This window comes from Somniosus microcephalus, chromosome 2, assembly GCF_052327205.1.
Source record: "Somniosus microcephalus isolate GS21.2 chromosome 2, FLI_Smic_1.0, whole genome shotgun sequence".
Classification (NCBI taxonomy): Eukaryota; Metazoa; Chordata; class Chondrichthyes; order Squaliformes; family Somniosidae; genus Somniosus; species Somniosus microcephalus.
The window spans coordinates 366,044,082-366,070,394 of NC_140988.1; the positions used below are offsets into that span (position 1 = coordinate 366,044,082).

Below are 26,313 nucleotides of genomic sequence, written 5' to 3' on the forward strand. Positions count from 1 at the left end.
GTGAGACCATTTGGCCCATCGAACTTATCCTTCCAGTAGAAACCTAAAATTCCCTTATCACAATATCTAACTGCTTAAATTAATTCATTTTTAGTTTTTTGCCTCTACTACCCTCCCCAGTGACCACTTCAGGTACTGATAATTCCTGCTGTGACCATAGTTCTGAACTTCTCTTTTACCAGGTTTATCCTAGTCTTGTAGTTACAATTTAACTGAAAGTACTGCTGTGGATTTGCCTTTCCTATTCCAATTATTACTTTAGGTCTGATCAGAGACTGAGCAAACCTCCCAAAACATGAGGAGTGATCTGATCGAGGTGTTTAAATAGAAGGTCCACCACCATCTTTTCAAGGCAACTAGGGATGGGCATTAAAGATGGTCTTGTTAGCATTGACCACATCCTGTGTAACAATTAAAAAGGGAATTGACAAGATAGATGAGTTCCAATACTCATTTTGCTAATAGGGAGATCTGTAATAAAGGGACATCTATTTAAAATGAGAACTCAGCTGTTGAACATTTAATCCAGGAGAAAATTCTTAACGCAAAATGTAGTTGGATTGTGAAAAGCACGACCACAGAAGGCCATTGATGCAGATTTAATTCAGGTATTTAAAAGGGGATAGATACTTAAAGTGGGGAAAAATGAGGTTGAAAAAGTAGATCTACCATTGTAAATAACATGGCGAAGCTTGCTGAATGGTGTTGTGCTGTGTTCCCTGAAGTTACTAGATTGATCTCGACTATGACGTTCGGGTGAGTGTAAATAATTTCACACTGAAGGGGAGGAATCGGAGGCATTCACTATGGATGTCCTTGAACAACTGGCTCAAAAACAGCAGTACCAAAGAACCTGCTGGAAGTTGTTTGACTACGGTTTTCTATGGAATGTTGCATGTGAGCATAAAGAAGGTGAGGAAGAATAATTTAGAAAAGGGGATGGTGTGTGGTATCATTTTTAACCATTTTGTTTTGCTTTTCGAGAAGGCTGAGGGGGGACCTGATTGAGGTGTACAAAATTATGAGGGGCATAGATAGGGTAGATAGAAAGGAACTTTTCCCCTTAGTAGAGGGGTCAATAACAAGGGGGCATAGATTCAAGGTAAGGGGCAGGAGGTTTAGAGGGGATTTGAGGAAGAACTTTTTCACCCAGAGGGTGGTTGGAATCTGGAACTCACTGCCTGAAAGGATGGTAGAGGCAGGAACCCTCACAACATTCAAGAAGCATTTGGATGAGCACTTGAAATGCCATAGCATACAAGGCTATGAACCAAATGCTGGAAAATGGGATTAGATTAGACAGGGCTTGATGGCCGGCGCGGACGTGATGGGCCGAAGGGCCTCTTTCTGTGCTGTATAACTCTATGACTCTATGACATCCTCTGGAGCAAGGTAGCACCAACACTGATTGTAGAAGGCCTTGAGACAACTTTCCTTCAAGACATTTCAACATCATGCTGCCACGATATTGATGGCTCCCAATAACGCCTGGCTGTGCCGGCCCATTCAAGTGGTGTGGAGGATATTCTTTTAAAGATTGGCAGATTGACAGGGTAGCTAATCTTCCATTTGTAGAGCTCTAGTTTATGAAGATTACAGATTTAATGCCTAGATGTATCAGAAATTACATTCATTTTATTTCTCCAGATTCTCGAGAAGCTTAAAGACATTGCCGTGTATCTTTCCAAAGATGATTGGGCAGAGCTAAGTGAATGGGTAGACATCCGTTATAAGAAAGTGCAGCAGAACTATGAAACCATGCTTGCAATAGGTTTGTACAAAATCAATTATTTTCTTCCTTTCAACATTTCTCCCTTCCTGTCCTGAACACCCTGATTCGTACTGGCATACAGTTCTTCCAATATTACACCCAAGTGAATGTTCTCCTCATATGTGGTTACTTTGGCTGGGATTTTCCATCTCACTGCTGCTGGCACAGATTAGGAACGCATATCAGGAAATGCAGCACCTCCATCCTATGATTCACTGAATATTAATTTATGACTATCGGTGCCATCTCCTGCACTCGCCCTGAACTAGAAAATTTCATTCACATTTGCTTCCAATTTCCACCCTTCCCTCACCTTCACATGGTCCATCTCTGACTCTTCCCTTCCCTTCCTCGACTTCTCCGTCTCTATCTCTGGGGATAGGTTATTGACAAACATTCACTACAAGCCCACTGACTCCCACAGCTACCTGGACTACACTTCCTCCCACCCCGCTTCCTGTAAGGACTCTATTTCATTCTACCAGTTTCTCCGTCTCTGCCGCATCTGCTCTGACGATGCCACTTTCCATACCAGTGCTTCCTACATGTCTTCCTTTTTCCTCAACCGACGATTCCCCTCGAGCCTGGTTGACACGGCCCTCGACCGTGTCCGTTCTTCTCCCGCACTTCTGCCCTCACCCCTGCCCCTCCCTCCCGGAACCATGATAGGGTTCCCCTTGTCTTCACCTTTTACCCCACCAGCCCCCACATTCAACGGATCATCCTTCGCCATTTCTGCCACATCCAGCGTGATCCCACCACCAAATGCATCTTCCCCTTACCTCCCCTTTCAGCATTCCGTAGGGACCGCTCCCTCCGCGACACCCTAATCCACTCCTCTGCCACCCCCAGCGCCCCTTCCCCTTTGCCCGGCACCTTCCCGTGCAAGCGCAGGAGATGCAACACATGCCCTTATACCTCCCCCCTTCCCACTGTCCAGGGCCCCAAACACCCCTTCCAGGTGAAACAGCGATTTACTTGTACTTCTTGCAATCTAGTATACTGCTCACGATGTGGTCTCCTCTACATTGGGGAGACCAAACGCAGATTGGGTGACCGCTTTGCGGAACACCTCCGTTCAGTCCGTAAGGGGGACCCTGAGCTTCCGGTCGCCTGTCACTTTAATTCACCGCCCCATTCCCACTCAGACCTCACCGTCCTTGGCCTCGTGCACTGATCCACGGAAGCTCAACGTAAACTCGAGGAACAGCACCTCATCTTTCGATTAGGCACTTTACAGCCCTCTGGACTCAACATAGAGTTCAACAATTTCACATCATAACCTCGGCCCCTATCAAATATATATATATATATTTTTCCCTCCCACATGGCAGCTGTCCTTCATTCTGCCAGTGCAATTCACACTCCAACTAGAGCCATCCTTTATTACTTAACCTGTCCCATTGTAAGGGGTTTTCCCTGAGAGATTTCCCTGAGGTTTCTCTCTCTAGAGGCCTCTCTCTCTTGCACCGTAAAACCTTGAGTGGTTCGACCCACTCGCCCCTTAGATTCTATACTCTGGACTTTGGTGCAGGAACTACAATGTAGAGAAAACTCTTGTAGACCAAGTTTGATGAAACAAAATTAAATTTTATTGCATAAGGAAAAATATCAAATCAAATGCAAGCAGATAAGGGAGTACATGGGAGGGAAAAACAACACAAAACAAATCATAACGACACAGTACTAACTATGACAAATACAGGCATCATATACTCTACAAAGATCATCATGAAATAAGGAAACACACGGAATATCGAGGGACAACTCATGTTAATTGTACCCTTAAATCCACCCCCTTATTAAACCTATCTAGATCTGATTGTGAAGGGCCAGAAACATGCTCACCAATCCCACTAGGAAGTGCAAGGTTTTGAAATCGAGTCTGTGTTTGGTCCTCTCAGGCATTTCGTCTCCACGTGGATCGTGGCGCCCCTGCGAGCTGAGCCACACCTCTCTCCTGAGGTGGGGGTCGGGGGCGGCTGGACACCGGCGGGCCTGGATGTCGGCGGGGTCGAGGATCGTCGGCTCGACCCTGGTTAGAGGAGCCTTGTGCTGGCTCCCATCGCTTCTTCAGGTTCCTTTTCTCTCTTCTCCCGAGCCGGGGTGGCTGGAAGGTTTCTTCTCTTGGGACCTTTATTATATTGTTTCTTCTCCCAAGCTGGGTCGATGGCCTCTCGTTCCGGCAACGGCCCGGGGACGGTCGATGATTTCCCGATGTGCTTCCCCGGGGTGGAACGCTGGTTTTGAGACGGCCTTTTCGATGTTGGCTTTCTTCTTCCTCCTGCGATTGCCTGCTTCTTCTGGGTGTCCGGATTCAAGCTGTGTGTTTCCAGCTCAAGCTGCAGGCTTTCAACTGTCTGCGTTCCAACTCGCTTTGGCCTCTCTGTACCTCTCCAAGCTTGCTCCAACTGCGGAAAAGTCTCTCCAGATATACCTTTCTTCCAGAGGCTTCACTTCCCGCCCAAAATCAGGTTAGTCTTTGTTTAATTTTTGGCGGGCTGCGAGCACAGTGCGGTAGCCATTATATTTTAAAATGTCTTAAACGGCTGGTAACAGGCCCATCTCTGGTCTGGAATTACCTTCATTGTTTTTAATGGCCTGGTGATCTTGTTATCTAGTCCTGGGTGCTGTTGTCATGAAAATGAAATTGTCCCCTTTTGTTTGGGGCAACATTTTGATGGCCTCTGTCTCCAGGCCGATCTTGACTAGATCTGCATCTAATCCATATGCATACGTGTGGGTCTGGTTTCGTTCTCTCAGGAACGGCTTCCAGAACGTACTGTGGGTTGAATCCACAAATCTGTCTGAGGTTGTGCAGGAACCATTTTAAAGTGTCCCAATAAGCTGGTCACATGGTATGGCGGCCATTTTGTATGCCCCTTTTTCTGGGCTTCTTTTAAAACAGTCTTTAAAATCATGGCCTCTTCTGCCATTTGACCCTTATTAATATAAAGTCCAATTTTGCGAATCCTACACCATTACCACCTCCTCTTGCCTTGAATATCTCTTAATGTCTCTCAATGTCTCTTAATCTCTCCTGCTTTCTATCCTATCACTGACCTTCCCTTTTGTTCTTTCATCCCCTCCCCCTTTTCCCAGCCCCTAACTTGCTTTAAAACCTATTCTATTTCCTGCATTTTTCCAGTTCTGTTGAAGGGGCTTTGGCCTGAAACATTAACTCTGTTTCTCTCTCCACGGATGCTCCCTGGCCTGCTGAGTTTTTCCAGCGTTTTCTGTTGTTATTTCGGATTTCCAGCATTCGCAGTATTTTGCTAGAATATTAATTTAATTGCCTTGAAAAAATCCTGTCTGAGTGTTGGTAGTTGTGTGATGTGCGGGACAGCACGGCTGATCCTGATCTCACCTGTCTATCAGAACACCTCCTATTGTGACAATACCCACTCTTTGTGCAAAACTACGAAATGATTGTCATTAAAACTAAATGAAGAATAAAAACAGCAAATATTGGAATAAGGGAGGAAAGCTCTACATCTCAGATGCCATCAAGGACCTTCCTTTCCCTCGGAACTGAGAGTTGTTGTGTCCGTCAGTAGTAAGACACAGACTGCAGGAGAACGGTACACGTGGCTCACTCTGGAACTGAACTGTACAGATTACTACTCAGTGCTATATACAGGTGTGGTCACTGCCGGTACTACAGTATACATGAGCTGTAAAAAGTAGTTCCCCCCTTAAAGGTATATACATTACAATTCCTCCCCTTTTAGATTAACAGTACCATAACACTCATTTAACAATTAAATATCAAACTAATTACAATTAACACTTTTAACATACAACGTTAGCTGAAAATAGTCCATTTATATATTCAGCCTTTGGGGAGGCTTTCTGATCCTTTCTGGATCGCGCCTTTCCCGAGTGTCTCGCTCTCGGTGCGGAGGCGATTCTGACACCCTGTCGTCGGTTGGGTCATCAGCTTCCGATGCTACTGTTTCTGGGGTAGATGCGACCTGTACGTCGGGTTCCTCACCAGGTACGTATGGGCGAGGCATGGGGTTGACTTGTTACTGTGACTCTAGGATCTGGTCAGCATGGCGTCTCACGATATTCTCCCCAACGTCCACTGTGTACATTAGTGGGTCCTGCCGTGTGCATATCGTTCCTGGCTGCCAATTTTCTGTTCGGTAGTCGCGGGCCAAGACTGGTTGCCCTACATTGAAGCTCCTTGTTGGCTTCTCATGGATGTGCTGGAATTGCTTACTCTCAACATCTCTTCGTACGTTTGGTCTGAGCAAATCCAGGCGAGATCTTAACCTTCGGTTAAAGAACATCATGGCCGGGGCCTGGTTGGTGACTGCATGTGTCGCATTCCGGTAGGCGAACAGGAAATTGTCCACCTTGTGCTGCAGCGGAATGTTGCCTTCTTAAAGGTTTGTACGAACCTCTCAGCCAATCCATTTGTGGCTGGATGATACGGGGTGGATGTGTAATGCCTTACCCCATTCTTCTTCATAAACCTCCGGAACTCTTCGGACACAAACTGTGGTCCGTTATCGGAGCAAATCTGTTCCGGCAAGCCATTCCTGGCAAAAATGGTCCGTAGGACTGCAATAGTTTACTCCGTGGTGGTGGAGGACATTTTGATGACCTCAGGCCATTTCGAGTGCGCATCCACGGCTATTAAAAACATTGAGTCCATGAATGGACCAGCAAAATCAATATGCACCCGTTGCCATGGAGATGAGGGCCACTCCCATGGGTGTAGAGGGGCATGTGGTGGTGCATTTTGGACTTTCTGGCATCCTGAGCAGCTCTTGGTCAGGTCCTCGATTTGTTTATCGATTCCCGGCCACCACACATAAGCCCTGGCAAGGCTTTTCATTTTTACCCCTCCCAGATGACCCTCATGAAGCTCATTTAGCACTCTATCCCTTAACTTGGGTGGAATTACCACTCGGGATCCACACATCAAGTTCCCCCGGCACACTGACAGCTGTTCTCTTCTTGTCGAGAATGCTGGCAACAGTGAGTCGCCATGTGCTGGCCATCCCTTCACCGTCAAATCATATACCCGAGACAGTGTTGGGTCATTTTGGGTCTCCTTTGCCATACGAGCGTTAGTTACCAGTAGGTATTCAACTATAGTCGAATGAAATATTTCGACAGGATGCACTGCTGGTGCTTCCTCTGCAGTAGGCAGTGGCAGGCGTGATAGCCCATCAGCATTTCAATGCTGTTTCGTGCCCTTATATTCAATCTCATAGTGGTGCGCCCCTAGAAAGAGTGACCATCTTTGTAGTCGTTGCGCAGTCATCACCGGAACGCCCTTCTTCGGATTAAAAATGGAGACAAGAGGCTGGTGGTCAGTCAGCAAGGTGAATTTCTGCCCGTGCAGATAGTGATTGAACTTTTTCACTCCCCACACTAGGCTGAGGGCCTCCCTGTCAATCTGGGCATAGTTACGCTCGGCTGAGGTTAGTGATCGTGACGCAAAGGCTATTGGCCTCTCTGAGCCGTCCGAGAATTTGTGCGACAGCACCGCTCCAATGCCGTAGGGTGACGCATCACACGCCAACCGAATTGGTAGTGCTGGGTTGAAATGGGCCAGTACCTCTTTCGATGTGATTAGTGTTTTGCTCTTCTGGAAAGCTCATTTACATTCGTCACTCCACTTCCATGGCACTCCAGTTTGCAGTAGGGTGTTCAGTGGGTGTAGTATTGTAGACAAATTTGGCAAGAACTTATGGTAGTAGTTTACCAGCCCGAGGAACGACCTCAGTTGTGACACGTTTTCCGGTGCTGGAGCCTTGATTGATGCCTCAATCTTTTCTGGGGACTTATGTAACCCCTCTTTATCGATAACGTGGCCACAATACAAGATCTGTTTTTAAAAAACTCGCATTTGGGGCGGTTAGCTCGGAGCCCATATTCCTTCAATCTAGTGAGCACCTGCTCCAGGTTGGCGAGGTGATCACTGTCATTTTCGCCCGTGACCAGGATGTCGTCCAAATAACACTGGGTCCCTGGGATCCCTTGCAGGACTTGTTCCGTTGCCCTTTGCCAAATAGCCAGAGCTGATGCTACCCCGAATACCAGCCGGTTGTATTGGTAGAGACCTTTATGGGTGTTGATTGTGAGGTATTTTTTTGATGCTTCTTCTACCTCCATTTGCAGATACGCCTGGGCCAGATCAATCTTAGTGAAGCGTTTCCCTCCAGATAGCGAGGCGAAAATATCTTCAATCCGCGGAAGTGGATATTGCACGGTGTGAAGGACTGAGTTCACTGTTTCCTTAACGTCCCCACAGATGCGAACCTTCCTTGGTTCCCCAGGCGTGCTGCTCAACGACTTTTTCATCACAGGGACGATGGGTGTAGCCCACTCGCTCCAGTCTACCTTGGACAGTACTCCTGAACGTTCCAATCTCTCCAGCTCTGCTTCGACAGCTGGGCGGATCGCATAAGGTACCGGTCTGGCCTCAAAAAATTTTGGGCTTGCGTTTCCTTCGATTTTAATTGTTGCTGTCATGCCTTTTAGTGTTCCGAGTCCTTGCTGGAACACTTCTTGCGCGTCGGTTAGGATCTTTGACAGTCGCCCAGGTGTGACATCGTCATCCTTTTTGGCAGCCACAGTCAGTGCTTGTATGGAATTACAATCCAGCTGTATTTTCTGGATCCATTCATGTCCCAGTAATGGTGGTCCTCCATCTTGCAATACATAGAAACATAGAAGATAGGAGCAGGAGTAGGCCATTCGGCCCTTTGAGCCTGCTCCGCCATTCAATGAGATCATGGCTGATCCTCCAAATTCAGTACCCTGTCCCTGCCTTCTCCCCATATCCCTTGATCCCTTTAGCTTTAAGAAATATATCCAACTCTTTTTTGAATATACTTAATGAACTGGCCTCCACCGCCCTCTGTGGCAGAGAATTCCACAGGTTCACCACTCTCTGGGTGAAGAAATTCCTCCTCATTTCTGTCCTAAATGGCTTACCCCTTATCCTTAGACTATGACCCCTAGTTCTAGACTCCCTGGCCATCAGAAACATCCTTCCTGCATCTAGTCTGTCCAGGCCTGACAGAATTTTATAGGTTTCGAAGAGATCCCCTCTCAATCTTCTAAACTCCAGTGAGTATGAGCCCAATCGACACAATCTCTCCTCATACGTCATTCCTGCCATTCCAGGCATCAGCCTGGTGAATCTTCGCTGCACTCCTTCCATGGCAAGAACGTCCTTCCTCAGGTAAGGCGACCAAAACTGCACACAATACTCAAGGTGTGGTCTCACCAAGGCCTTGTACAACTGGAGCAAGACATCCTTCTTCTTGTACTCGAACCCTCTTGCTACGAAGGCCAACATACCATTTGCCTTCTTAACCGCCTGCTGCACCTGCATGCTTACCTTCAGCGACTGGTGTACAAGAACACCCAGGTCTCTTTGCACTTCCCCTTCTCCCAATCTATTGCTATTCAAATAATCTGCCTTCCTGTTTTTGCCACCAAAGTGGATAACCTCACATTTATCCACATTATAGTGCATTTGCCATGTTTCTGCCCAATCACCCAATCTGTCCAAATCATGCTGGAGTTTCACGACATCTTCCTCACAGCATACCCTCCCACCCAGCTTTGTGTCATCTGCAAATTTGGAGATATTACATCCAATTCCCTCGTCCAGATCATTAATATATATTGTGAACAGCTGGTGTCCTAGGACCGATCCTTGCGGTACCCCACTAGTCACTGCCTGCCACTCGGAAAACGACCCGTTTAGTCCAACTCTTTGCTTTCTGTCTGCCAACCAGTTCTCTTTCCAAGTCAATACCTTGCCCCCAATCCCATGTGCCTTAATTTTGCACGCTAATCTCTTATGCGGGACCTTATCGAAAGCCTTCTGAAAGTCCAAATACACCACATCCACTGGTTCTCCCTTATCTATTTTACCAGTTACATCCTCAAAAAATTCCGGTAGATTAGTCAAGCATGATTTACCTTTTGTAAATCCATGTTGACTTTGTCCGATCCAGTCACTGCTTTCCAAGTGCTCTGCTATTACATCTTTTATAATGGACTCTAGCATTTCCCCCACTACTGATGTCAAGCTTACTGGTCTATAATTCCCCGCCTTTTCTCTACCACCTTTTTTGAATAGTGGGGTAACATTAGCTACCCGCCAATCCATGGGTACCGTTCCAGAGTCTATCGAGTTCTGGGAGATGACCAGCAATGCATCTACTATTTCTAGGGCCACTTCCTTAAGTACCCTGGGATGTAGATTATCAGGCCCTGGGGATTTATCGGCCTTCAGTCCCATCAATTTTCCTAACACCATTTCCCTACAAATACTGATTTCTTTCAGTTCCACCCTTTCCTCAGACCCTATGTTCATACAGGTCTAGTTTTGGTGTTTCCTTACCGTTATATATAACGATCACCCTTATTTTTCCTTTGGGGTAAACCTTTTGCCCCGTGTACGTCTTCAAAATAATTTTTGTGTCTCTCGGGTATGTGTGAGAATAGCCGCTTGTAGTCCCGTCGGTTTATGACTGTTAGGGCTGATCCTGTGTCCAACTCCATTTTTATCTGGACTCCTGCTCTCTTGAGAGTGACCCAAATGGTTCGGTGATCCTCCGTTTTGATCACATTATGTAGTTTCAGACAACTCAGCTCCCTGCTTTCGGAGTCGGTACCACTCTTTTGTTTGTCTGAACTATTCTCCGTCACCTTATGTACCTTCTTGAACTTTTCTTTTGGAGATTTCTTATTGCTGGTTTTCTTTCCCAACCTGCAGACTCGTGCTATGTGTCCTACTTTTCCACACTGTCTGCACACTTTGTCTTTGAACCAGCAATCATTGTGGCCGTGTGTTGTTCTGCCGCAGCGATAGCACTTCTCTGTTCTGTATGACATTTCGTTTGTACCATATTCTTGCGGTCTCTGTTGTATCTCTGCAGTGCCCCGTGCTGCTGCTTCATATGATACCGCAATGCTAAAAGCCTTGTCCAGCATAAGGTCCTTTTCAGATAAAAGCCGTTTCTGGGTTCCTTCACTTTGAAGCCCACACACAAACTTGTCCCTTAAGGTATCTGCCAGTCCCGTTCCAAACTGGCAGTGTTTCGATAGTTTGCGCAGTTCTGTTAAATATTCAGCATTGCTTTCATCCTTATGCTGGTTCCGTTTGTGAAACTTGAATCTTTCTGCTATCAGCAGCGGTGTGGGGTTTAAATGTTCCTGTAGTATCGTCACTATGTCTCCAAAACTCTTTTCCACTGGCTTCGCTGGGGTTACTAGATTTCGTAATAAGCCATACGTCTTTGCACCCATTAAATTTAACAATACCGGCACTTTCTTGTCCTCTGACACCTCATTTGCCTTGCGGTCTACCTCTATTCGTTCAACATATGTAGTCCAATCTTCGACTTCATTGTCAAATGCGGTGATACTGCCACTCTTCGGCATTTTGGGTGTGGTTTAAAATGGCTTAAAATGGCGTCTCCCGCGCTTTCCTTCCTCCCCCGCTGCTGCCAACGCCGCTCTAGGCGGTCCTCGTGGCAATGGCGGTGCCCTGTAGGTTTCGCGCGCTTCTCCTGCGCTGCTGCCAACGCCGCTCTCGGCGGTCCTCGTGGCAATGGCGGTGCCTCGCGGGTTTCTGCACGTTTCTCTCCCTCTCCTCGACGCTGCTCGGCCCCTGAACACTGGCTGCGCCCTGTGTGCTCTGCCCTCTCTCTCTCTTTCCCGTCGACGCTGCTCGGCCCTTTGCTGTGCCGCTCGGTCGGGCTCTAGCCCGCCGCTGTCCGGGAAGGGTCTGTGCACTACCTGTTGCCAGCCCGTTTCACTGGACAACCGCGACTGGAAAGCCAAGCCTGGCCCTCAACAGCCTCCCCCGCAATTCTCGAATCTCTGCTGGATGACTGGGCGGTCGCCCGTGGTCGACGCCCGTGTCTCTGGACTTGACCTCCAATCTACTGGTCTCCAGGAACGAATCCCTGGGAGGTGATGCAGAGTTGCAGGTAGGATCGAATTTGCCTCATCGCCAATGTTGTGTCCGTCAGTAGTAAGACACTGACTGCAGGAGAATGGTACAACAGGTGTTTACTCAACGTGGCTCACTCTGGAACTGAACTGTACAGATTACTACTCAGTGCTATATACAGGTGTGGTCACTGCCAGTACTACAGTATACATGAGCTGTAAAAAGTAGTTCCCCCCTTAAAGGTATATACATTACAAGAGTGACCGTCAGCTGTCACAAATGTAAATTTCCTTCCTTTGGACTCTCCAATGGGTCCAATAGGGAGCAGTGGCATAAACAAATACTGGGAGAACAAGACTCTTAGAGGGCATGGGTCTGAGTGCTGTGCTCCCAGCTCCCCAGCATAACATAAAAGCACCTTTTCGTCTGATCAATCTGTGCTGGATTTAAATCCAGATGCCATTGATGACAGGAAAGCCTCTGTGCGGCTCTTACCTGATATTATTCTAAAATGGTTTGATTCAACAGATACCTTTCGTCAGTAAGTTGTCAATTTAAATACAGGCTGTTATCAGCTGTAAATGAGTGGAATATTTTAATTTTCACAGGATTGAATATACCAAAACCAGCGTTCATGTCAAGACCTAGCAGTGGGCGCCAACCCCGTGTGTATGTTTCTAGTGACTCGGATGAGGAGTGGACGCCTAAACATCTTGTGAAAAACCCACCAAGTAAATTGAATGGGGTAGATTTTGCCGAACCTGTCGAGAAGAAGGCAGGACTACCCCTTTCGGGTTTTTGACCTGCCTACTTCGACGTCCAGCCAATCCGCGTGATTTTCCCTTGATTGACCTTGTTGAGCCCACCCAGCAGGCTCAGCAGGCCAATTAAGGGCCACCCGGCAACAGGTGATGTCACAGACTGAAATTTCATCTGTCAAGAGTTCTTGACAGATGAAATATCAGTGTTTCACAGCTGTTTGAAGCTGTGAAACACTGACACTCTAAGTTCTAAGCTGAGTCATTCTGCACAGACTCAGTTAGAACTCCCACCGGCACTCAAAGCTGAAGGCTGTCACTTTTCGCAGATCGCAGCCGTTCAGCTTTCAGTTCTGGCTGAGCGATGCGCTCCCGACGGCTACAGGAAGAAAGGCTGCTAAGGTAAGTACAGGTAAGTAAAAGTTCTTTACACACTTTAGACACACCAAACACACTTACCTTTGCACTCATGCACCCATCACTCACCTGAGCGCCAACATCGCGACCCCTGCAACTCCTTCAACCCGACGGCCCGCCTGCTCTAACCTGGCGTGGTTTGGAGCCATCGGGAATCCCACACGAAACCCCTCAAAATAGGGATTAGGCTAAAAACTGCCTGTTAACTACCTGTTAACAGGCAGTTAATTGGCACTAATCCCTTCCCGCCTGGTTTCGGCGGGTCCCAGTGCGGGGCGGGTACCCGCCGCCCCTGAAACTTACGTGGGGCGGGATTTTGGGCGGGATGGTGTCGGGACCCACATATTTGGGATTTCCCCCCCTCCCACATGCCTGAAACCCCGGCTGACGGCTCCCCAAAAATCTAGCCCAATGTGTTTTCTTTGTTAAAGCATTAAATGTGCTTTTTTATCACCCTGATTATATCCAGTTTCTCCAGCAGCTAGTACATATTTTTGTCAGGAGGCAGTTACCTTGAAGTTTTGGAGAGCTGGAGAGGTAAGTAAATTGTCTGATCACATTTTCCCTTATACTTGTGTGAGTTTTCTTTTCCAATTTTTATCTGCATAATGTGTTGATTTTTTCGAGCCTGAATAAACTAGATGGGGTCGATTTTAACTCAGGTGTGGGGAATTGTCGGGTTCCCCGAATTTCGTGTTTCCCACACGAATCTAAATGGGTGTGTGAGGTTGATGCAATTTTAACTCAATTGGCCGATTGATTTCCAACATGTGGGAACCCTTCGCAAATGAGTATTTCCAGTCAGAAAGTCGCATAATATGACATAAGAACATAAGAAGTAGGAGCAGGAGTAGGCCATACGGCCCCTCGGGCCTGCTCCGTCCTTCAATAGGATCATGGCTGATCCGAACGTAGACTCACGTCCACTTCCCTGCCCGCTCCCCGTAACCCCTAATTCCCTTATCAGCTAGGAAACTGTCTATCTCCATTTTAAATTTATTTAATGTTGCAGCTTCCACAGCTCTCTGAGGTAGCAAATTCCATAGATTTACAACCCTCTGAGTGAAGAAGTTTCTCCTCATCTCAGTTTTGAAACGGCAGCCCCTTATTCTAAGATTATGCCCCTTAGTTCTAGTCTCACCCATGAATGGAAACATCCTCCCCGCATCCACCCGATCAAGCCCCCTCACAATCTTATATGTTTCGATAAGATCGCCTCTCATTCTTCTGAATTCCAATGTGTAGAGTACTCAACCTTTCCTCATAAGTCAACCCCTCATCTCCGGAATCAACCGAGTGAACCTTCTCTGAACTGCCTCGAGAGCAAGTATATCTTTTCTTAAAAATGGAAACCAAAACTGTACGCAATATTCCAGGTGTGGCCTCACCAGTACCCTGTATAACTGAAGCAAGACTTCCCTGTTTTTATACTCCATCCCCCTTGCAATAAAAGCCAAGATTCCATTGGCCTTCCTGATCACCTGCTGTACCTGCATACTAACCTTCTGTGTTTCATGCACCAGGACCCCCAGATCCCTTTGTACTGTAGCACTTTGCAGTTTCTCTCCATTTAGATAATAACTTGCTCTTTGATTTTTTCTGCCAAAGTGCATAACCTCACACTTTCCAACATTATATTCCATCTGCCAAATTTCTGCCCACTCACTTAGTGACGACATCATTTAAGGTCTGCAACAAGCCTTGCTTCTTCTGCAGGCTGCCAGCCTTTTGGCATTTGATGGCACAGGAACCTGTAGGAACAATGGCCAGCGGGAGGCCAAGATCATCTCCTAAATTTGATGAGGCATCACTGCAGGCATTGTTGGATGGGGCTAGGGCCAACAGGAAGGGCCTGTTCCCTCCCTCCCAGTCAGACCAAGGCCGTGTGGCTACAGGTGGCTGGGGAAGTCAACTCCTTGGGGCTCACACGGCGCAGCTGGATGCAGTGCAGGAGAAGATTCCATGACCTTCATCGCACTGGAAAAGTAAGTATGAAGTTTCCATCACCCTCAATCTGATCCCCATTGCCTTTCCTCACCAGCACTCAGCTTTAGCAATCTCTTCCTCCACATCCCACTTGACACCCACATCCATGCACTCTTAGCCATTCCCTCTCTCTCTATGCTCACATTCACATAACTATTCCACTATGCAGTCCTCACACTCCCTCTCGCTCTGATGCTTTGAACACAACTGACAACACACAGGGAGGGCCCTTGGTCTTGCAACCTCACTCCATCTTTGTCTCCTTCTAAGTATCAATGCTATGCAATCCCTACACTCACTCCCTCATTCTCACTCAACCTCCACTTGTCTCCATTGCAGGAAAAGAGAGCTCATAACAGGAGAGAGCGAGCCAGGACAGGAGGAGGGCCACCCTCATTAGCCCAGCTCACCCCCTGGGAGGAAGCCGTCCTGGAGATTGTCGGGGATGATACAGAGGTGGAAGTTGGGGGAGGACAGACAGGTGCACCCACACAAGCTGGTGACACAATAGTTTTCCATCTCTCTCATTGCCATTGCATGAGTCGCTGATAATGATTCTGAAGCTACATCATATGGACTTATGATCATCTGCAAAATGCAATGTGCATGTAGCCTTGGCATCACATCTCTAACTCTTTCCATTACTCCCCCACAGGACCATCGAGAGCCCCCGTCCCCACTGTGCAGGAGGAAGAGCCTGAGATTCCAGACTTCTCAGAGGAATCTGCAACATCTGAGAGCGCAGCATCAGCAGAAATAAGCACACCCAGCACCAGCGCAGATATTCACACCTCGGGGGGACCTTCGGGACATAGAGTAGTGCTGTCATCTGGTGTATCACAGCTCACAAGTGAGCATCAGCAGAATGTGGAGACCGGGACAGTAGTGGAGAGTCCTCGTCAGATGGCGCAGGACTCTGCCAGCTCGGCTCAGCTGCATGTCGACCCTCTGCCTCTGGGTCCATCCATAAAATCAGAGGTGATGGAACTCCATGCACAGTTGTAGGAGTCTCTGGCAGGTTTTGTCTCCAGGGTCGCTGCGAGTGTGGAGCGAATGGAGGAGTCCATCGCGTCCATGAGCAGAGCTTTTGTGGAGTCAGTGGCGCATGAACGCATCAACACGGACAGGATGGCTACCTACATGGATATGATTGCTGCCTCCGTGGTAAGGCTGGCTACGGTAGAGGAGAGGATGGCTACGGTAGAGGAGAGGAGGGCTACGGTAGAGGAGAGGAGGGCTACGGCCAAGGAGGAGGTTGGTCACCAGGGTAAATCCATGTTGACTTTTTCCGATCCTGTCACTGTTTTCCAAGTGCTTGACTAATCTACTGGAATTTTTTGAGGATGTAACTGGTAAAATAGATAAAATAGATGAAGGAGAACCAGTGGATGTGGTGTATTTGGACTTTCAGAAGGCTTTCGATAAGGTCCCGCGTAAGAGATTAGCATGTAAAGTTAAGGCACATGCGATTGGGGGCAAGGTACTGTCTTGGATAGAGAACTGGTTGGCAGACAGGAAGCAAAGAGTTGGAATAAACGGGTCTTTTTCCGAGTGGCAGGCAGTGACTAGTGGGGTATCGCAGGGATCGGTCCTAGGACCCCAGCAATTCACAATATATATAAATGATCTAGACGAGGGAACTAGATGTAATATCTCCAAGTTTGCAGATGACACAAAGCTGGGTGGGCATGTGTGCTGTGAGGAGGATGCCGAGAAACTCCAGTATGATTTGGACAGGTTGGGTGATTGGGCAGATGCATGGCAGATGCAGTATAATGTGGATAAATGCGAGGTTATCCACTTTGGTGGCAAAAACAGGAAGGCAGATTATTATCTGAACGGCAATAGATTGGGAGAAGGGGAAGTGCAACAAGACCTGGGTGTCCTTGGGCACCAGTCGCTGAAGGTAAGCATGCAGGTGCAGCAGGCAGTTAAGAAGGCAAATGGTATTTTGGCCTTCATAGCAAGAGGGTTCGAGTACAGGAACAAGGATGTCTTGCTGCAGTTTTACAGGGCCTCGTTGAGACCACACCTTGAGTATTGTGAGCAGTTTTGGTCACCTTATCTGAGGAAGGATGTTCTGGCCATGGAGGGAGTGCAGCAAAGATTAACCAGACTGATACCTGGGATGGCAGGAATGATGTATGAGGAGAGACTGGGTCGATTGGGCTTATACTCGCTGGAGTTTAGAAGAATGAGAGGGGATCTCACTGAAACTTATAAAATTCTAACAGGACGAGACAGTCTAGATGCAGGAAGGATGTTCCCGATGGCGGGGGTGTCCAGAACCAGGGGTCACAGTCTAAGGATACGGGGTAAGCCATTTAGGACTGAGATGAGGAGGAATTTAATATGTGAAGAGAAAAAGATTGGTGAAGTCAAGCGTAGGTCCCTTACAGTCAGAATCAGGGGAATTTATAATGGGAAACAAAGAAATGGCAGACCAACTAACTTCATACTTTGGTTCTGTCTTCACAAAGGAGGACACAAATAACCTCCCAGAGATGCCGGGGAACATAGGGCCTGATGAAAGGATGGAACTGAAAGAAATCAGTATTTGTAGGGAAATGGTGTTAGGAAAATTGATGGGACTGAAGGCCGATAAATCCCCAGGGCCTGATAATCTACATCTCAGGGTACTTAAGGAAGTGGCCCTAGAAATAGAAGATGCATTGATGGTCATCTTCCAGAACTCGAAAGGCTCTGGAACAGTACCCATGGATTGGAGGGTAGCTAATGTTACCCCACTATTCAAAAAAGGTGGTAGAGAAAAAGCGGGGAATTATAGACCGCTAAGCCGGACATCGGTAGTGGGGAAAATGCTAGAATCTATTATAAAAGATGTAATAGCAGAGCACTTGGTAAGCAGTGACAGGATCGGACAAAGTCAACATGGATTTACAAAAGGTAAATCATGCTTGATTAATCTACTGGAACTTTTTGAGGATGTAACTGGTAAAATAGATAAGGGAGAACCAGTGGCTGTGGTGAATTTGGACTTTCAGAAGGCTTTTGATAAGGTCCCACATAAGAGATTAGCATGCAAAATTAAGGCACATGGGATTGGGGGCAAGGTATTGACTTGGATAGAGAACTGGTTGGCGGACAGAAAGCAAAGAGTTGGAATAAATGGGTCGTTTTCCGAGTGGCAGGCAGTGACTAGTGGGGTACCGCAAGGATCGGTCCTAGGACCCCAGCTGTTCACAATATATATTAATGATCTGGACGAGGGAATTGGATGTAATATCTCCAAATTTGCAGACGACACAAAGCTGGGTGGGAGAGTAAGCTGTGAGGAGGATGCCGTGAAACTCCAGTACGATTTGGACAGATTGGGTGATTGGGCAGAAACATGGCAAATGCACTATAATGTGGATAAATGTGAGGTTATCCACTTTGGTGGCAAAAACAGGAAGGCAGATTATTATTTGAATGGCAATAGATTCAGAGAAGGGGAAGTGCAAAGAGACCTGGGTGTTCTTGTGCACCAGTCGCTGAAGGTAAGCATGCAGGTGCAGCAGGCGGTTAAGAAGGCAAATGGTATGTTGGCCTTCGTAGCAAGAGGGTTCGAGTACAGGAACAAGAATGTCTTGCTACAGTTGTATAGGGCCTTGGTGAGACCGCACCTTGAGTATTGTGTGCAGTTTTGGTCGCCTTACCTGAGGAAGGACATTCTTGCCATGGAAGGAGTGCAGCGAAGATTCACCAGGCTGATACCTGGAATGGCAAGAAAGACGTATGAGGAGAGATTGTGTCGATTGGGAGTTTACTCACTGGAGTTTAGAAGATTGAGAGGGGATCTCATCGAAACCTATACAATTCTGTCAGGCCTGGACAGACTAGATGCAGGAAGGATGTTTATGATGGCCGGGGAGTCCAGAACCAGGGGTCATAGTCTAAGGATAAGGGGTAAGCCATTTAGGACTGAAATGAGGAGGAATTTCTTCACCCAGAGAGTGGTGAACCTGTGGAATTCTCTGCCACAGAGGGCGGTGGAGGCCAGTTCATTAAATATATTCAAAAAAGAGTTGGATATATTTCTTAAGGCTAAAGGGATCAAGGGATATGGGGAGAAGGCAGGGACAGGGAACTGAATTTTGATGATCAGCCATGATCTCATTGAATGGCGGAGCAGGCTCGAAGGGCCGAATGGCCTACTCCTGCTCCTATCTTCTATGTTTCTATGAATTTCTTCACCCAGAGAGTGGTGAACCTGTGGAATTATCTACCACAGAAGGCAGTTGAGGCCAATTCATTAAATATATTCAAGAAGGTGTTAGATATATTTCTTAAGGCTAAAGGGATCAAGGGCTATGGGGAGAAAGCAGGGACAGGGTACTGAGTTTGGATGCTCAGCCATGATCTCATTGAATGGCGGAGCAGGCTCGAGGGGCCGAATGGCCTACTCCTGCTCCTATCTTCTATGTTTCTATGTTTCTATGTAACCACTTATCATTGGTAGACCTCCCATGCCATTGCTCATAGGTAGTCAATGAGAGTCAGCATTGATTTGTGAAGGGCCGGTCTTGTCTGACTGATCTAATAACCTTTTGGAGGAGGTCAGTAACATGGACAAGGGAGTGTCTCTGGATCTTGTATGTGTGGACGTCCAGAGGGTTAAATTATGAGAACAGGTTGCAGAGACTGGGCTTGTATTCCCTCAAGTACAGAATATTAAACGGTGATATAATTGAGGTGTTTAAGATGTTCAAAGAGTTGGTCGGGTAGATCGATAAAAACTATTTCCTCTGGCGGGGAAATCCAGAACAAAGGGGCATGAGCTTAAAATTATAGTTAGCCTGTGTAATGTATGTAGTGTATATATACCTTAAGGGAGAGAACTACTTTTTACAGCTCCTGTATACTGTAGTACCGGCAGTGACCACACCTGTATATAAACACTGAGTAGTGATCTGTACACTTAGTTCTAGAGTAACCCTCATTCAGTAAACACCTGTTGAATCGTTCCCTGCAGTCTGTTGTCTGATTATTGAAGGACACAACATTAAGATACACGGATATAACAGCCTGGTCAGGGATGTGATGTCAGGAAGCACTTCTTCTCCCAAAGGCTAGCGGAATTGTGGAACTCTCCCCCCATACCTATTGAGGCTGGGGGTCAATTGAAAACTTCAAAAATGAGATTGGTAGATTTTTGTTCGGCAAGAGTTTTAAGGGATGTGGAACCAATGCGGGTAAATGGAGTTAACATACAGGTCAGCCATGCTTGAATTGAATGGCAGAACAGACTTGAGGGGCTGAATGGCCTCCTCCTGCTCCTAAGTTGATCAAGGGATATCGATCAAAGACAGGTAAATGGATTTGAGGTGCAGAGCAGCCATGGTCTAATTGAATGCTGGAGGGGCTGAATGGCCTACTCCTGTTGCTTTAAATGTATGCAATTACATAACATAATTGGTAGAAGGCAAACAATGCCATCACTGCCCATCGCCCACACACCCTGTGTTCTGGGTCGTACCCACATGGAAACCTGTTATTGCTTTCTAGCGAAACAAGTCAGTGTAACTTAAGCCCAAAGGTTTTTACCAAATATGGTAGCAAGGTGAGGCCCCTTTAATTGGACGGGTCAAACCGTGACATCGCAGAGTAAGCCTCACCCTCACACTGCGCATCACACTGAGATGAGACATCACAATAGCTTTGTAAACTATATAAATGTGAGGCAGCTGACTCTGATTAACTGGCTTTTCTGTCTAGGACTGAATGCGGTCGGCTCGAACATCTGAACAGCTTTGCTCTGTGAAGACAACACGAACAATTGAAACATCATCAACCAGCAGCGTGGACAGAGGTTTGTGAACTTTGACAGGTTTGTCTTTCTGGGATGGCAGGAATGACGTATGAGGAGAGATTGGGTCGATTGGGCTTATATTCGCTGGAGTTTAGAAGAATGAGAGGGGATCTCATTGAAACTTATAATATTCTAACAGGACTAGACAGACTAGATGCAGGAAGAATGTTCCCGATGGTCGGGGAGTCCAGAACTAGGGGTCACAGTCTAAGGATAAGGGGTAAGCCATTTAGGACAGAGATGAGGAGGAATTTCTTCACCCGGAGAGTGGTGAACCTGTGGAATTCTCTACCACAAAAGGCAGTTGAGGCCAATTCATTAAATATATTCAAGAAGGACTTAGATATATTTCTTAAGGCTAAAGGAATCATGGGATATGGGGAGAAAGCAGGGACAATGTACTGAATTTGGATGATCAACCATGATCTCATTAAATGGCGGACCAGGCTCAAGGGGCTGAATGGCCTACTCCTGCTCCTATCTTCTATATTTCTATGTCTTAACCTGTTTATCTTGTATTATTAGTGAAAGCCATAATGAGCAATATGAAGTTTATCAGATACAGTAATGTTGATGCACAGTCGGGTGGAATAGTTCAGTTTGTTATTGGTAGTTTTTCCATAGTGTTGCTCATAGGTAGTCTGGGTCCCGGAGCCTGGTTACTGATGGTTACTGAGCCCCATCACAGCTCCTGACTGACCGGCTCCTCCCAGTCCTGGAGTTTAATGCTCACTCCCTGCTCTGCAAATGTAGACAACTATTTACTGACTGTGACTAACTGTGTTTGGAGCTGTAGTTCCTGCTTGTATCATTCCCCGTGAAAGTCTGAGTGAGTTACAGCAAAATCCGTGCAGATATAAAGGCTCAAATCCTGGAAACTGAAAGCAGGTCAGTACATGCTGGTTGTTCTGATCAACTTGTCCTGGACACGGGGATAGCCTGTGGTACAGCTAAGCCCGACCATTTAAGAAGGTCAAGAGTGTCCCTCTTGAAACCGTTGATTGGTGTTGAATGAACAGGTCTAAATAAGAGAGGTTGACAGGGAGAGTGAACGACTGAATAATCAGTTTCTCAAAGTGTTCACCAGTACTGAGAGCTCAGGGTTAAGACTCGAAGAATGTACTCCTGGGCAGTAATGCCACTGGAGCTGCCTTGACCGAGCTTGGTACCTGCCCTCACAGCTCGATGCTGACCCAGGTGTTGACTTTTTAAAGGGAATTTGATAAATCCTTTTACAGGTTATATATTTTATTATACAAGGGGAGCGATAAAATGCCATCATTGTCCTTGTTGCAATCAAGTGATTTTTGTGATTTCTTCTTCTGCCACAGGTACACGGTTGGTGTCAGGATGAGTGAGAGGAAATGGACGGTTTCATCAAACTACCAACAGACTAAAGTTGTCAGTAACAAAACCACAAAGACAACTGGATCACACGTCCTGACCAAAATCACATCAATGCCAGCAGAGATACCACAAAGGAGGAAACAGCAACACTGAAATACCCCTCACGCCCATCCCTCTGTGCCCCATCCATTTCTTTAGTATCAACTGTACATCTTTTAATTTCTTTATTTGATGGCCAATAACAGATCCATTTAAATGTGCAGTCAATGATTGGAGATGGTGTTAAACCAACTCTTTCCCTTCTGGCACGTTTCTTTCCCATTTTAAAAGATTTCCCACGCCCCTCTCCCTCCTCCCTAGTTCTCCCCTGGGCTGGACCTTCACGTCCAGCACTCAGGTCCCCGCATCGGCATCAAGCACCAACCCTGCTCCAACTCCAGGCTCAGTTCGGCATTGCTCGGGGTTAACTGCACTGGCACTGGATAGGGCCCAGTCCATACAGTCATCTCCGACCGATGTCGACCGGTGGTCCAACTGTTGGGACTGAACAGGAAAGTCTCAAGGGTGGACGCTCCGGTTGTTGCCTCGATGATGTAGAATGGGACGAGCTGGTTAAAGCCAGTCCATCCCAGTCAACAACATCGGGTGAAACCCCGGTACCACTTGTACCGAGGCCTCCCAGGATAGAGGAAGAGTCCTCCTCTGGCACCAGCTGGTTCGGAGGTGTCCGTTCCTACTGGGGCCGGAATCAGGCTGGTTCCCCCAAGCGCCACCAGCTACTGTTGGTGTGTCCTTCACTAGAGGCATCCGTCCCCTCTGGTGACACCAACGCAGCCCCGGGACATTGGTCTCCAGTTGGCGCCAGCTCATTTGGGGGCACCACCCTCGGTGGACTCGACCCTACACAGGGTCACCTATGCTGCGGGTGATGTCCACTTTGGTGAGTGCAGCCGCAGATCTCTATTTATAGATCTGTGGCTCCCACCCACCACTGTGGACCCACCTTCAGCCGCTCCCTACTACACTCTAGAGGCACTCCCAGGGAGGGTGCGTGCACTCCAGAAACCAAACTGGGAGCCCGAGTCGACCACGGCCTCCGTGCGTTGAGGCTTTTCCATGTATTCAAAACAAGGGTGACTTCGAGTCTGAAACTGTGAGTTCCGGAAGTCCCATCACTTGTGGGGGTTGAGTCTTTACCTGGGGTCTTGCAAAGGCCTCAGGCATCGACCTTTGTTGGATTTCCCCACCCAATTTCCAAGGCGGTTTGGGCGGATTTGATAGGCGCGCTCCAGTTATGGCCAAGGTAGACAGCCCCGCCACCCTGCCTCACAACTTAAGGTTCGCTGGTACAGCTGGCGAACTTCAGTCGTGAAAGCCTCAGAAGGAAGGGAACTGCCCAGGAAACTAGTCCTGTTCCACCCCCCAGAATCCAAATGGTGGGACATGTGGGTCTGGCAGACCTTCCTGCAGGGTTTGGCGCATATCCTGAATTCCCTGCCACCAAATCCACCGGGGCTGGCTTCACTGACCAGCAGGTGAGTTGAGGGAGCAATCCCTGCCAGAGAGGACCACCTTCAGAGAGCATCTGCTGCAGCAGCAGACTGTGTGGGTGCTCTCAATGTAGGAGCAGGATCTATCGTCCAGTGGATCTTGCATCGCCACTGAGTTTGTCCTCACACCTTGGGGATCCTTCAGGTTCTGCAGATGCCCATTGGTGCCGAGGGCTTCTTTGGCGAGCAAGTGGAGGATCTGCTGTAGCAGAACCTTCAGGCATTCCCGAGATGCCACACAAGGGTGAGGGGGCACTGTTCACTTTGAAGCTTAGCCCACCCCATCTATAGGCCCCTTCCACTCGCCAACACCAGTACACTCACCACCTAGCCACTAACCATCACCAACGCACTCACCATCACCAATCCATTCACCACCACCATCCACTCGCCACCACCAATCCATTCACCTCCACCAGCCTATTCAAGGCTTTATCCGGAGCACGATGTCCTTTATATCTTGCTAGCCCGTCATTCCAGATTAGGACCTGGAATGCAGGTAGTTCGCAACAAGTAACCTTCGAGACCCTGTCCAGCTCCACCTCCCCCAGCAGTGATCGTGCCTGGATAGCCCACCTCAGAGTTGTGTGGGTGGGCTATTTCCAGTACTTCCCTGTGGAAGTGGATCACTCTGGATGTTTGGTTTGACCATCAGAGGAACCACCTACTAGTGGGCATACTGGCAGGTCTTCTGCCATCCAAACTGAGAGCGAGTGATCGTCATCCAGATGGCTCAACTGTTGGGGATATTTCTCCAGTTGAGCCTTCTGGATGACCATCACTCTGCCAGTAATGTATCCACAGGATGAATGGTCTTCTCGGCCAGTGATTTCACTTGGCATTTCAACAGGCTCGGGGTGTGAACGGTATAATAGGACATTTCCACTTTCAGACTCGGTGCAGGGTAAGTTAGTGTGTCTGCAGACAGACAATATGACAAGGGTCCGGTAAGTCAACAAACAGGGTGGGACCCTCCTTCCTGGGTCCCTCTGTCAAGATGACGCGTTGCTTCCCATTGGTGCTTGAATGACGGGGTGACACTCTTGGTGCCACATTTGGCCCGGGGCGGACAACACAACAGTCGGCACACTCAGCTGCTCTGTAGTCCACCCTAACTAGTGGATGATCCACACTGAGGTAGTCCAGAACACCTTCAGGACTTGGGAGGTTTACCAGGCCGATCGACTTGCTCGCATCACCGGATAATCACCAATCTGCTGGAGGACCTCAGGCTGTCGGGGCGGAGGCCCGATAGTCTTTCGTGCTTTTGTTTCTGGATTCTGTTGCTCAGGGTTGCCTGATCTCCAGGATGCTCCAGGAAATTGCAGCAGGTGGTGGTTCTGGTTAACCCTTTAGTTACCTCACAAACCGTGCTTCAGGGATACCCGGGTGTTGAATACACACTTTGATTTCAGGAGCCCACGGGAGAAATCCAAGTCATTTTTAGAGTATAGAGGACCCTACCTTTTTTAGGGAATTTTTCATTCTGACATCCTCCACACACTGCTGGGCACTGTCCAACTGGTACTCAGGGTGAGAAGGGTGGACCGTACCTGCAAGTGAACAGATTCTCCGGCTCCCAGGACAAATAGATCAAAGTGGGTGTTGTTCACGGGTGCCAGCGCCAGATCCAAACAGTAAGCTGAACCGTAAGGATCTGGATTTGGGTCCTGCCAGCTTCTGATTGATGGCCTGGCAGTTGAGATGGAATGCCCGTCAAATTAGGGTATACCAGCAGTGCGGCACTCATGGGTAATGCTCACTTTATTGCGTCTGTCCTGGTCATTTAAGCCTCTGTTCCCATACAAGTACCTCCACCCTCCTCGTCCTCAGTACTACTTGGTTAGTCACCAGCTGTGTGTGCAGAATGCCTGAATGAAGATCACAGCTCCCTTGTCAGCTGTTCCCGTGTCAGCTGCTCCCTTGTAAGCTCCTCTTCATTCTTCAAGTGACGCGGCATTTGCCACCCACCTGGTTGTCTCTTGGGTCTAGTGGGGAGTGTTGGTATGTCTTTTCCTCGTTCTGGGTTGTCTTTGGGTGTCAACAAACTGGGTTCTGGGGTGTGCTAAAAGTTAACACTGCACGGGAGTCGGGGAGGGAGGGGAAAAACAAGTGGGTTTGCCCTTCAAAGTTAGGACGTCTTAACAAAATGTCTTAACAGGAAAGGTCACGCCTTAAGAGATTTTCCTCAGGCAAATTGTGCCGATGCATCCCGGTAATTAGATCCACATTCCACCCCCAATTCGGCCTGTCAATGTTTAGGAACGGATGTTCCCAGCAAATTAAACGATGTCACAGTTAACACTTTAAAGAAATGATTGGGGACAGTTTTCATTCAACCTGGAATGACAGAAATGGGAACTCCAGACAACCTGCCAACCAGTTTCTCGTCATCGCTGAATATTGGGTTTGTGACTGCTGCTACAGAACTAGACTGGCGATTGTTGAAGACCAGGCTCCCGGGGACTGTGTTCAATTGATGTTAGCAGAGTTGAAGTGAGAAAGTAATTGTCTCAGAATATTTGGGCCATAATGATCTCCTGAACTAGTTTCGATCGCCTAAGGGGGTCGGAGAGGAATTTCCCAGATTTTTTTCCCAAATTGGCCTGGGTTTTTATGTCTGGTTTTTTGCCTCTCCCAGGAGATCACATTTCGCATATTATAAGTCATGTTTCAATAACTGAAATGTGAAAAGTTTAACATCTGAAAATAAACGTGGATTGAAAATGAACAAA

The 26,313-nt window shown here is 47.6% G+C and overlaps 1 protein-coding gene across 1 annotated transcript; it reads left to right on the plus strand.

Moving 5' to 3' along the window:
* The first annotated feature begins 384 nt into the window (after positions 1–384).
* On the plus strand, positions 385–26,313 carry LOC147123741 (uncharacterized). The gene is made up of 4 exons (XM_085975625.1): positions 385–912; positions 1,648–1,771; positions 3,676–4,245; positions 20,588–26,313. The coding sequence occupies exons 1-4, from the start codon at positions 811–813 to the stop codon at positions 20,614–20,616; spliced, it is 825 nt and encodes a 274-aa protein (XP_085831751.1). The 5' UTR covers positions 385–810; the 3' UTR covers positions 20,617–26,313.

What these genes read in the sequence shown, in the direction of transcription:
- LOC147123741 (XM_085975625.1), top strand. Translation starts at nt 811, where the DNA reads ATGTCCTTGAACAACTGGCTCAAAAACAGCAGTACCAAAGAACCTGCT. An exon ending in TGCATGTGAGCATAAAGAAG is followed by an intron (nt 913 to 1,647) that starts GTGAGGAAGAAT and finishes TTATTTCTCCAG; the next exon opens with ATTCTCGAGAAGCTTAAAGA. An exon ending in TGAAACCATGCTTGCAATAG is followed by an intron (nt 1,772 to 3,675) that starts GTTTGTACAAAA and finishes TGGTCCTCTCAG; the next exon opens with GCATTTCGTCTCCACGTGGA.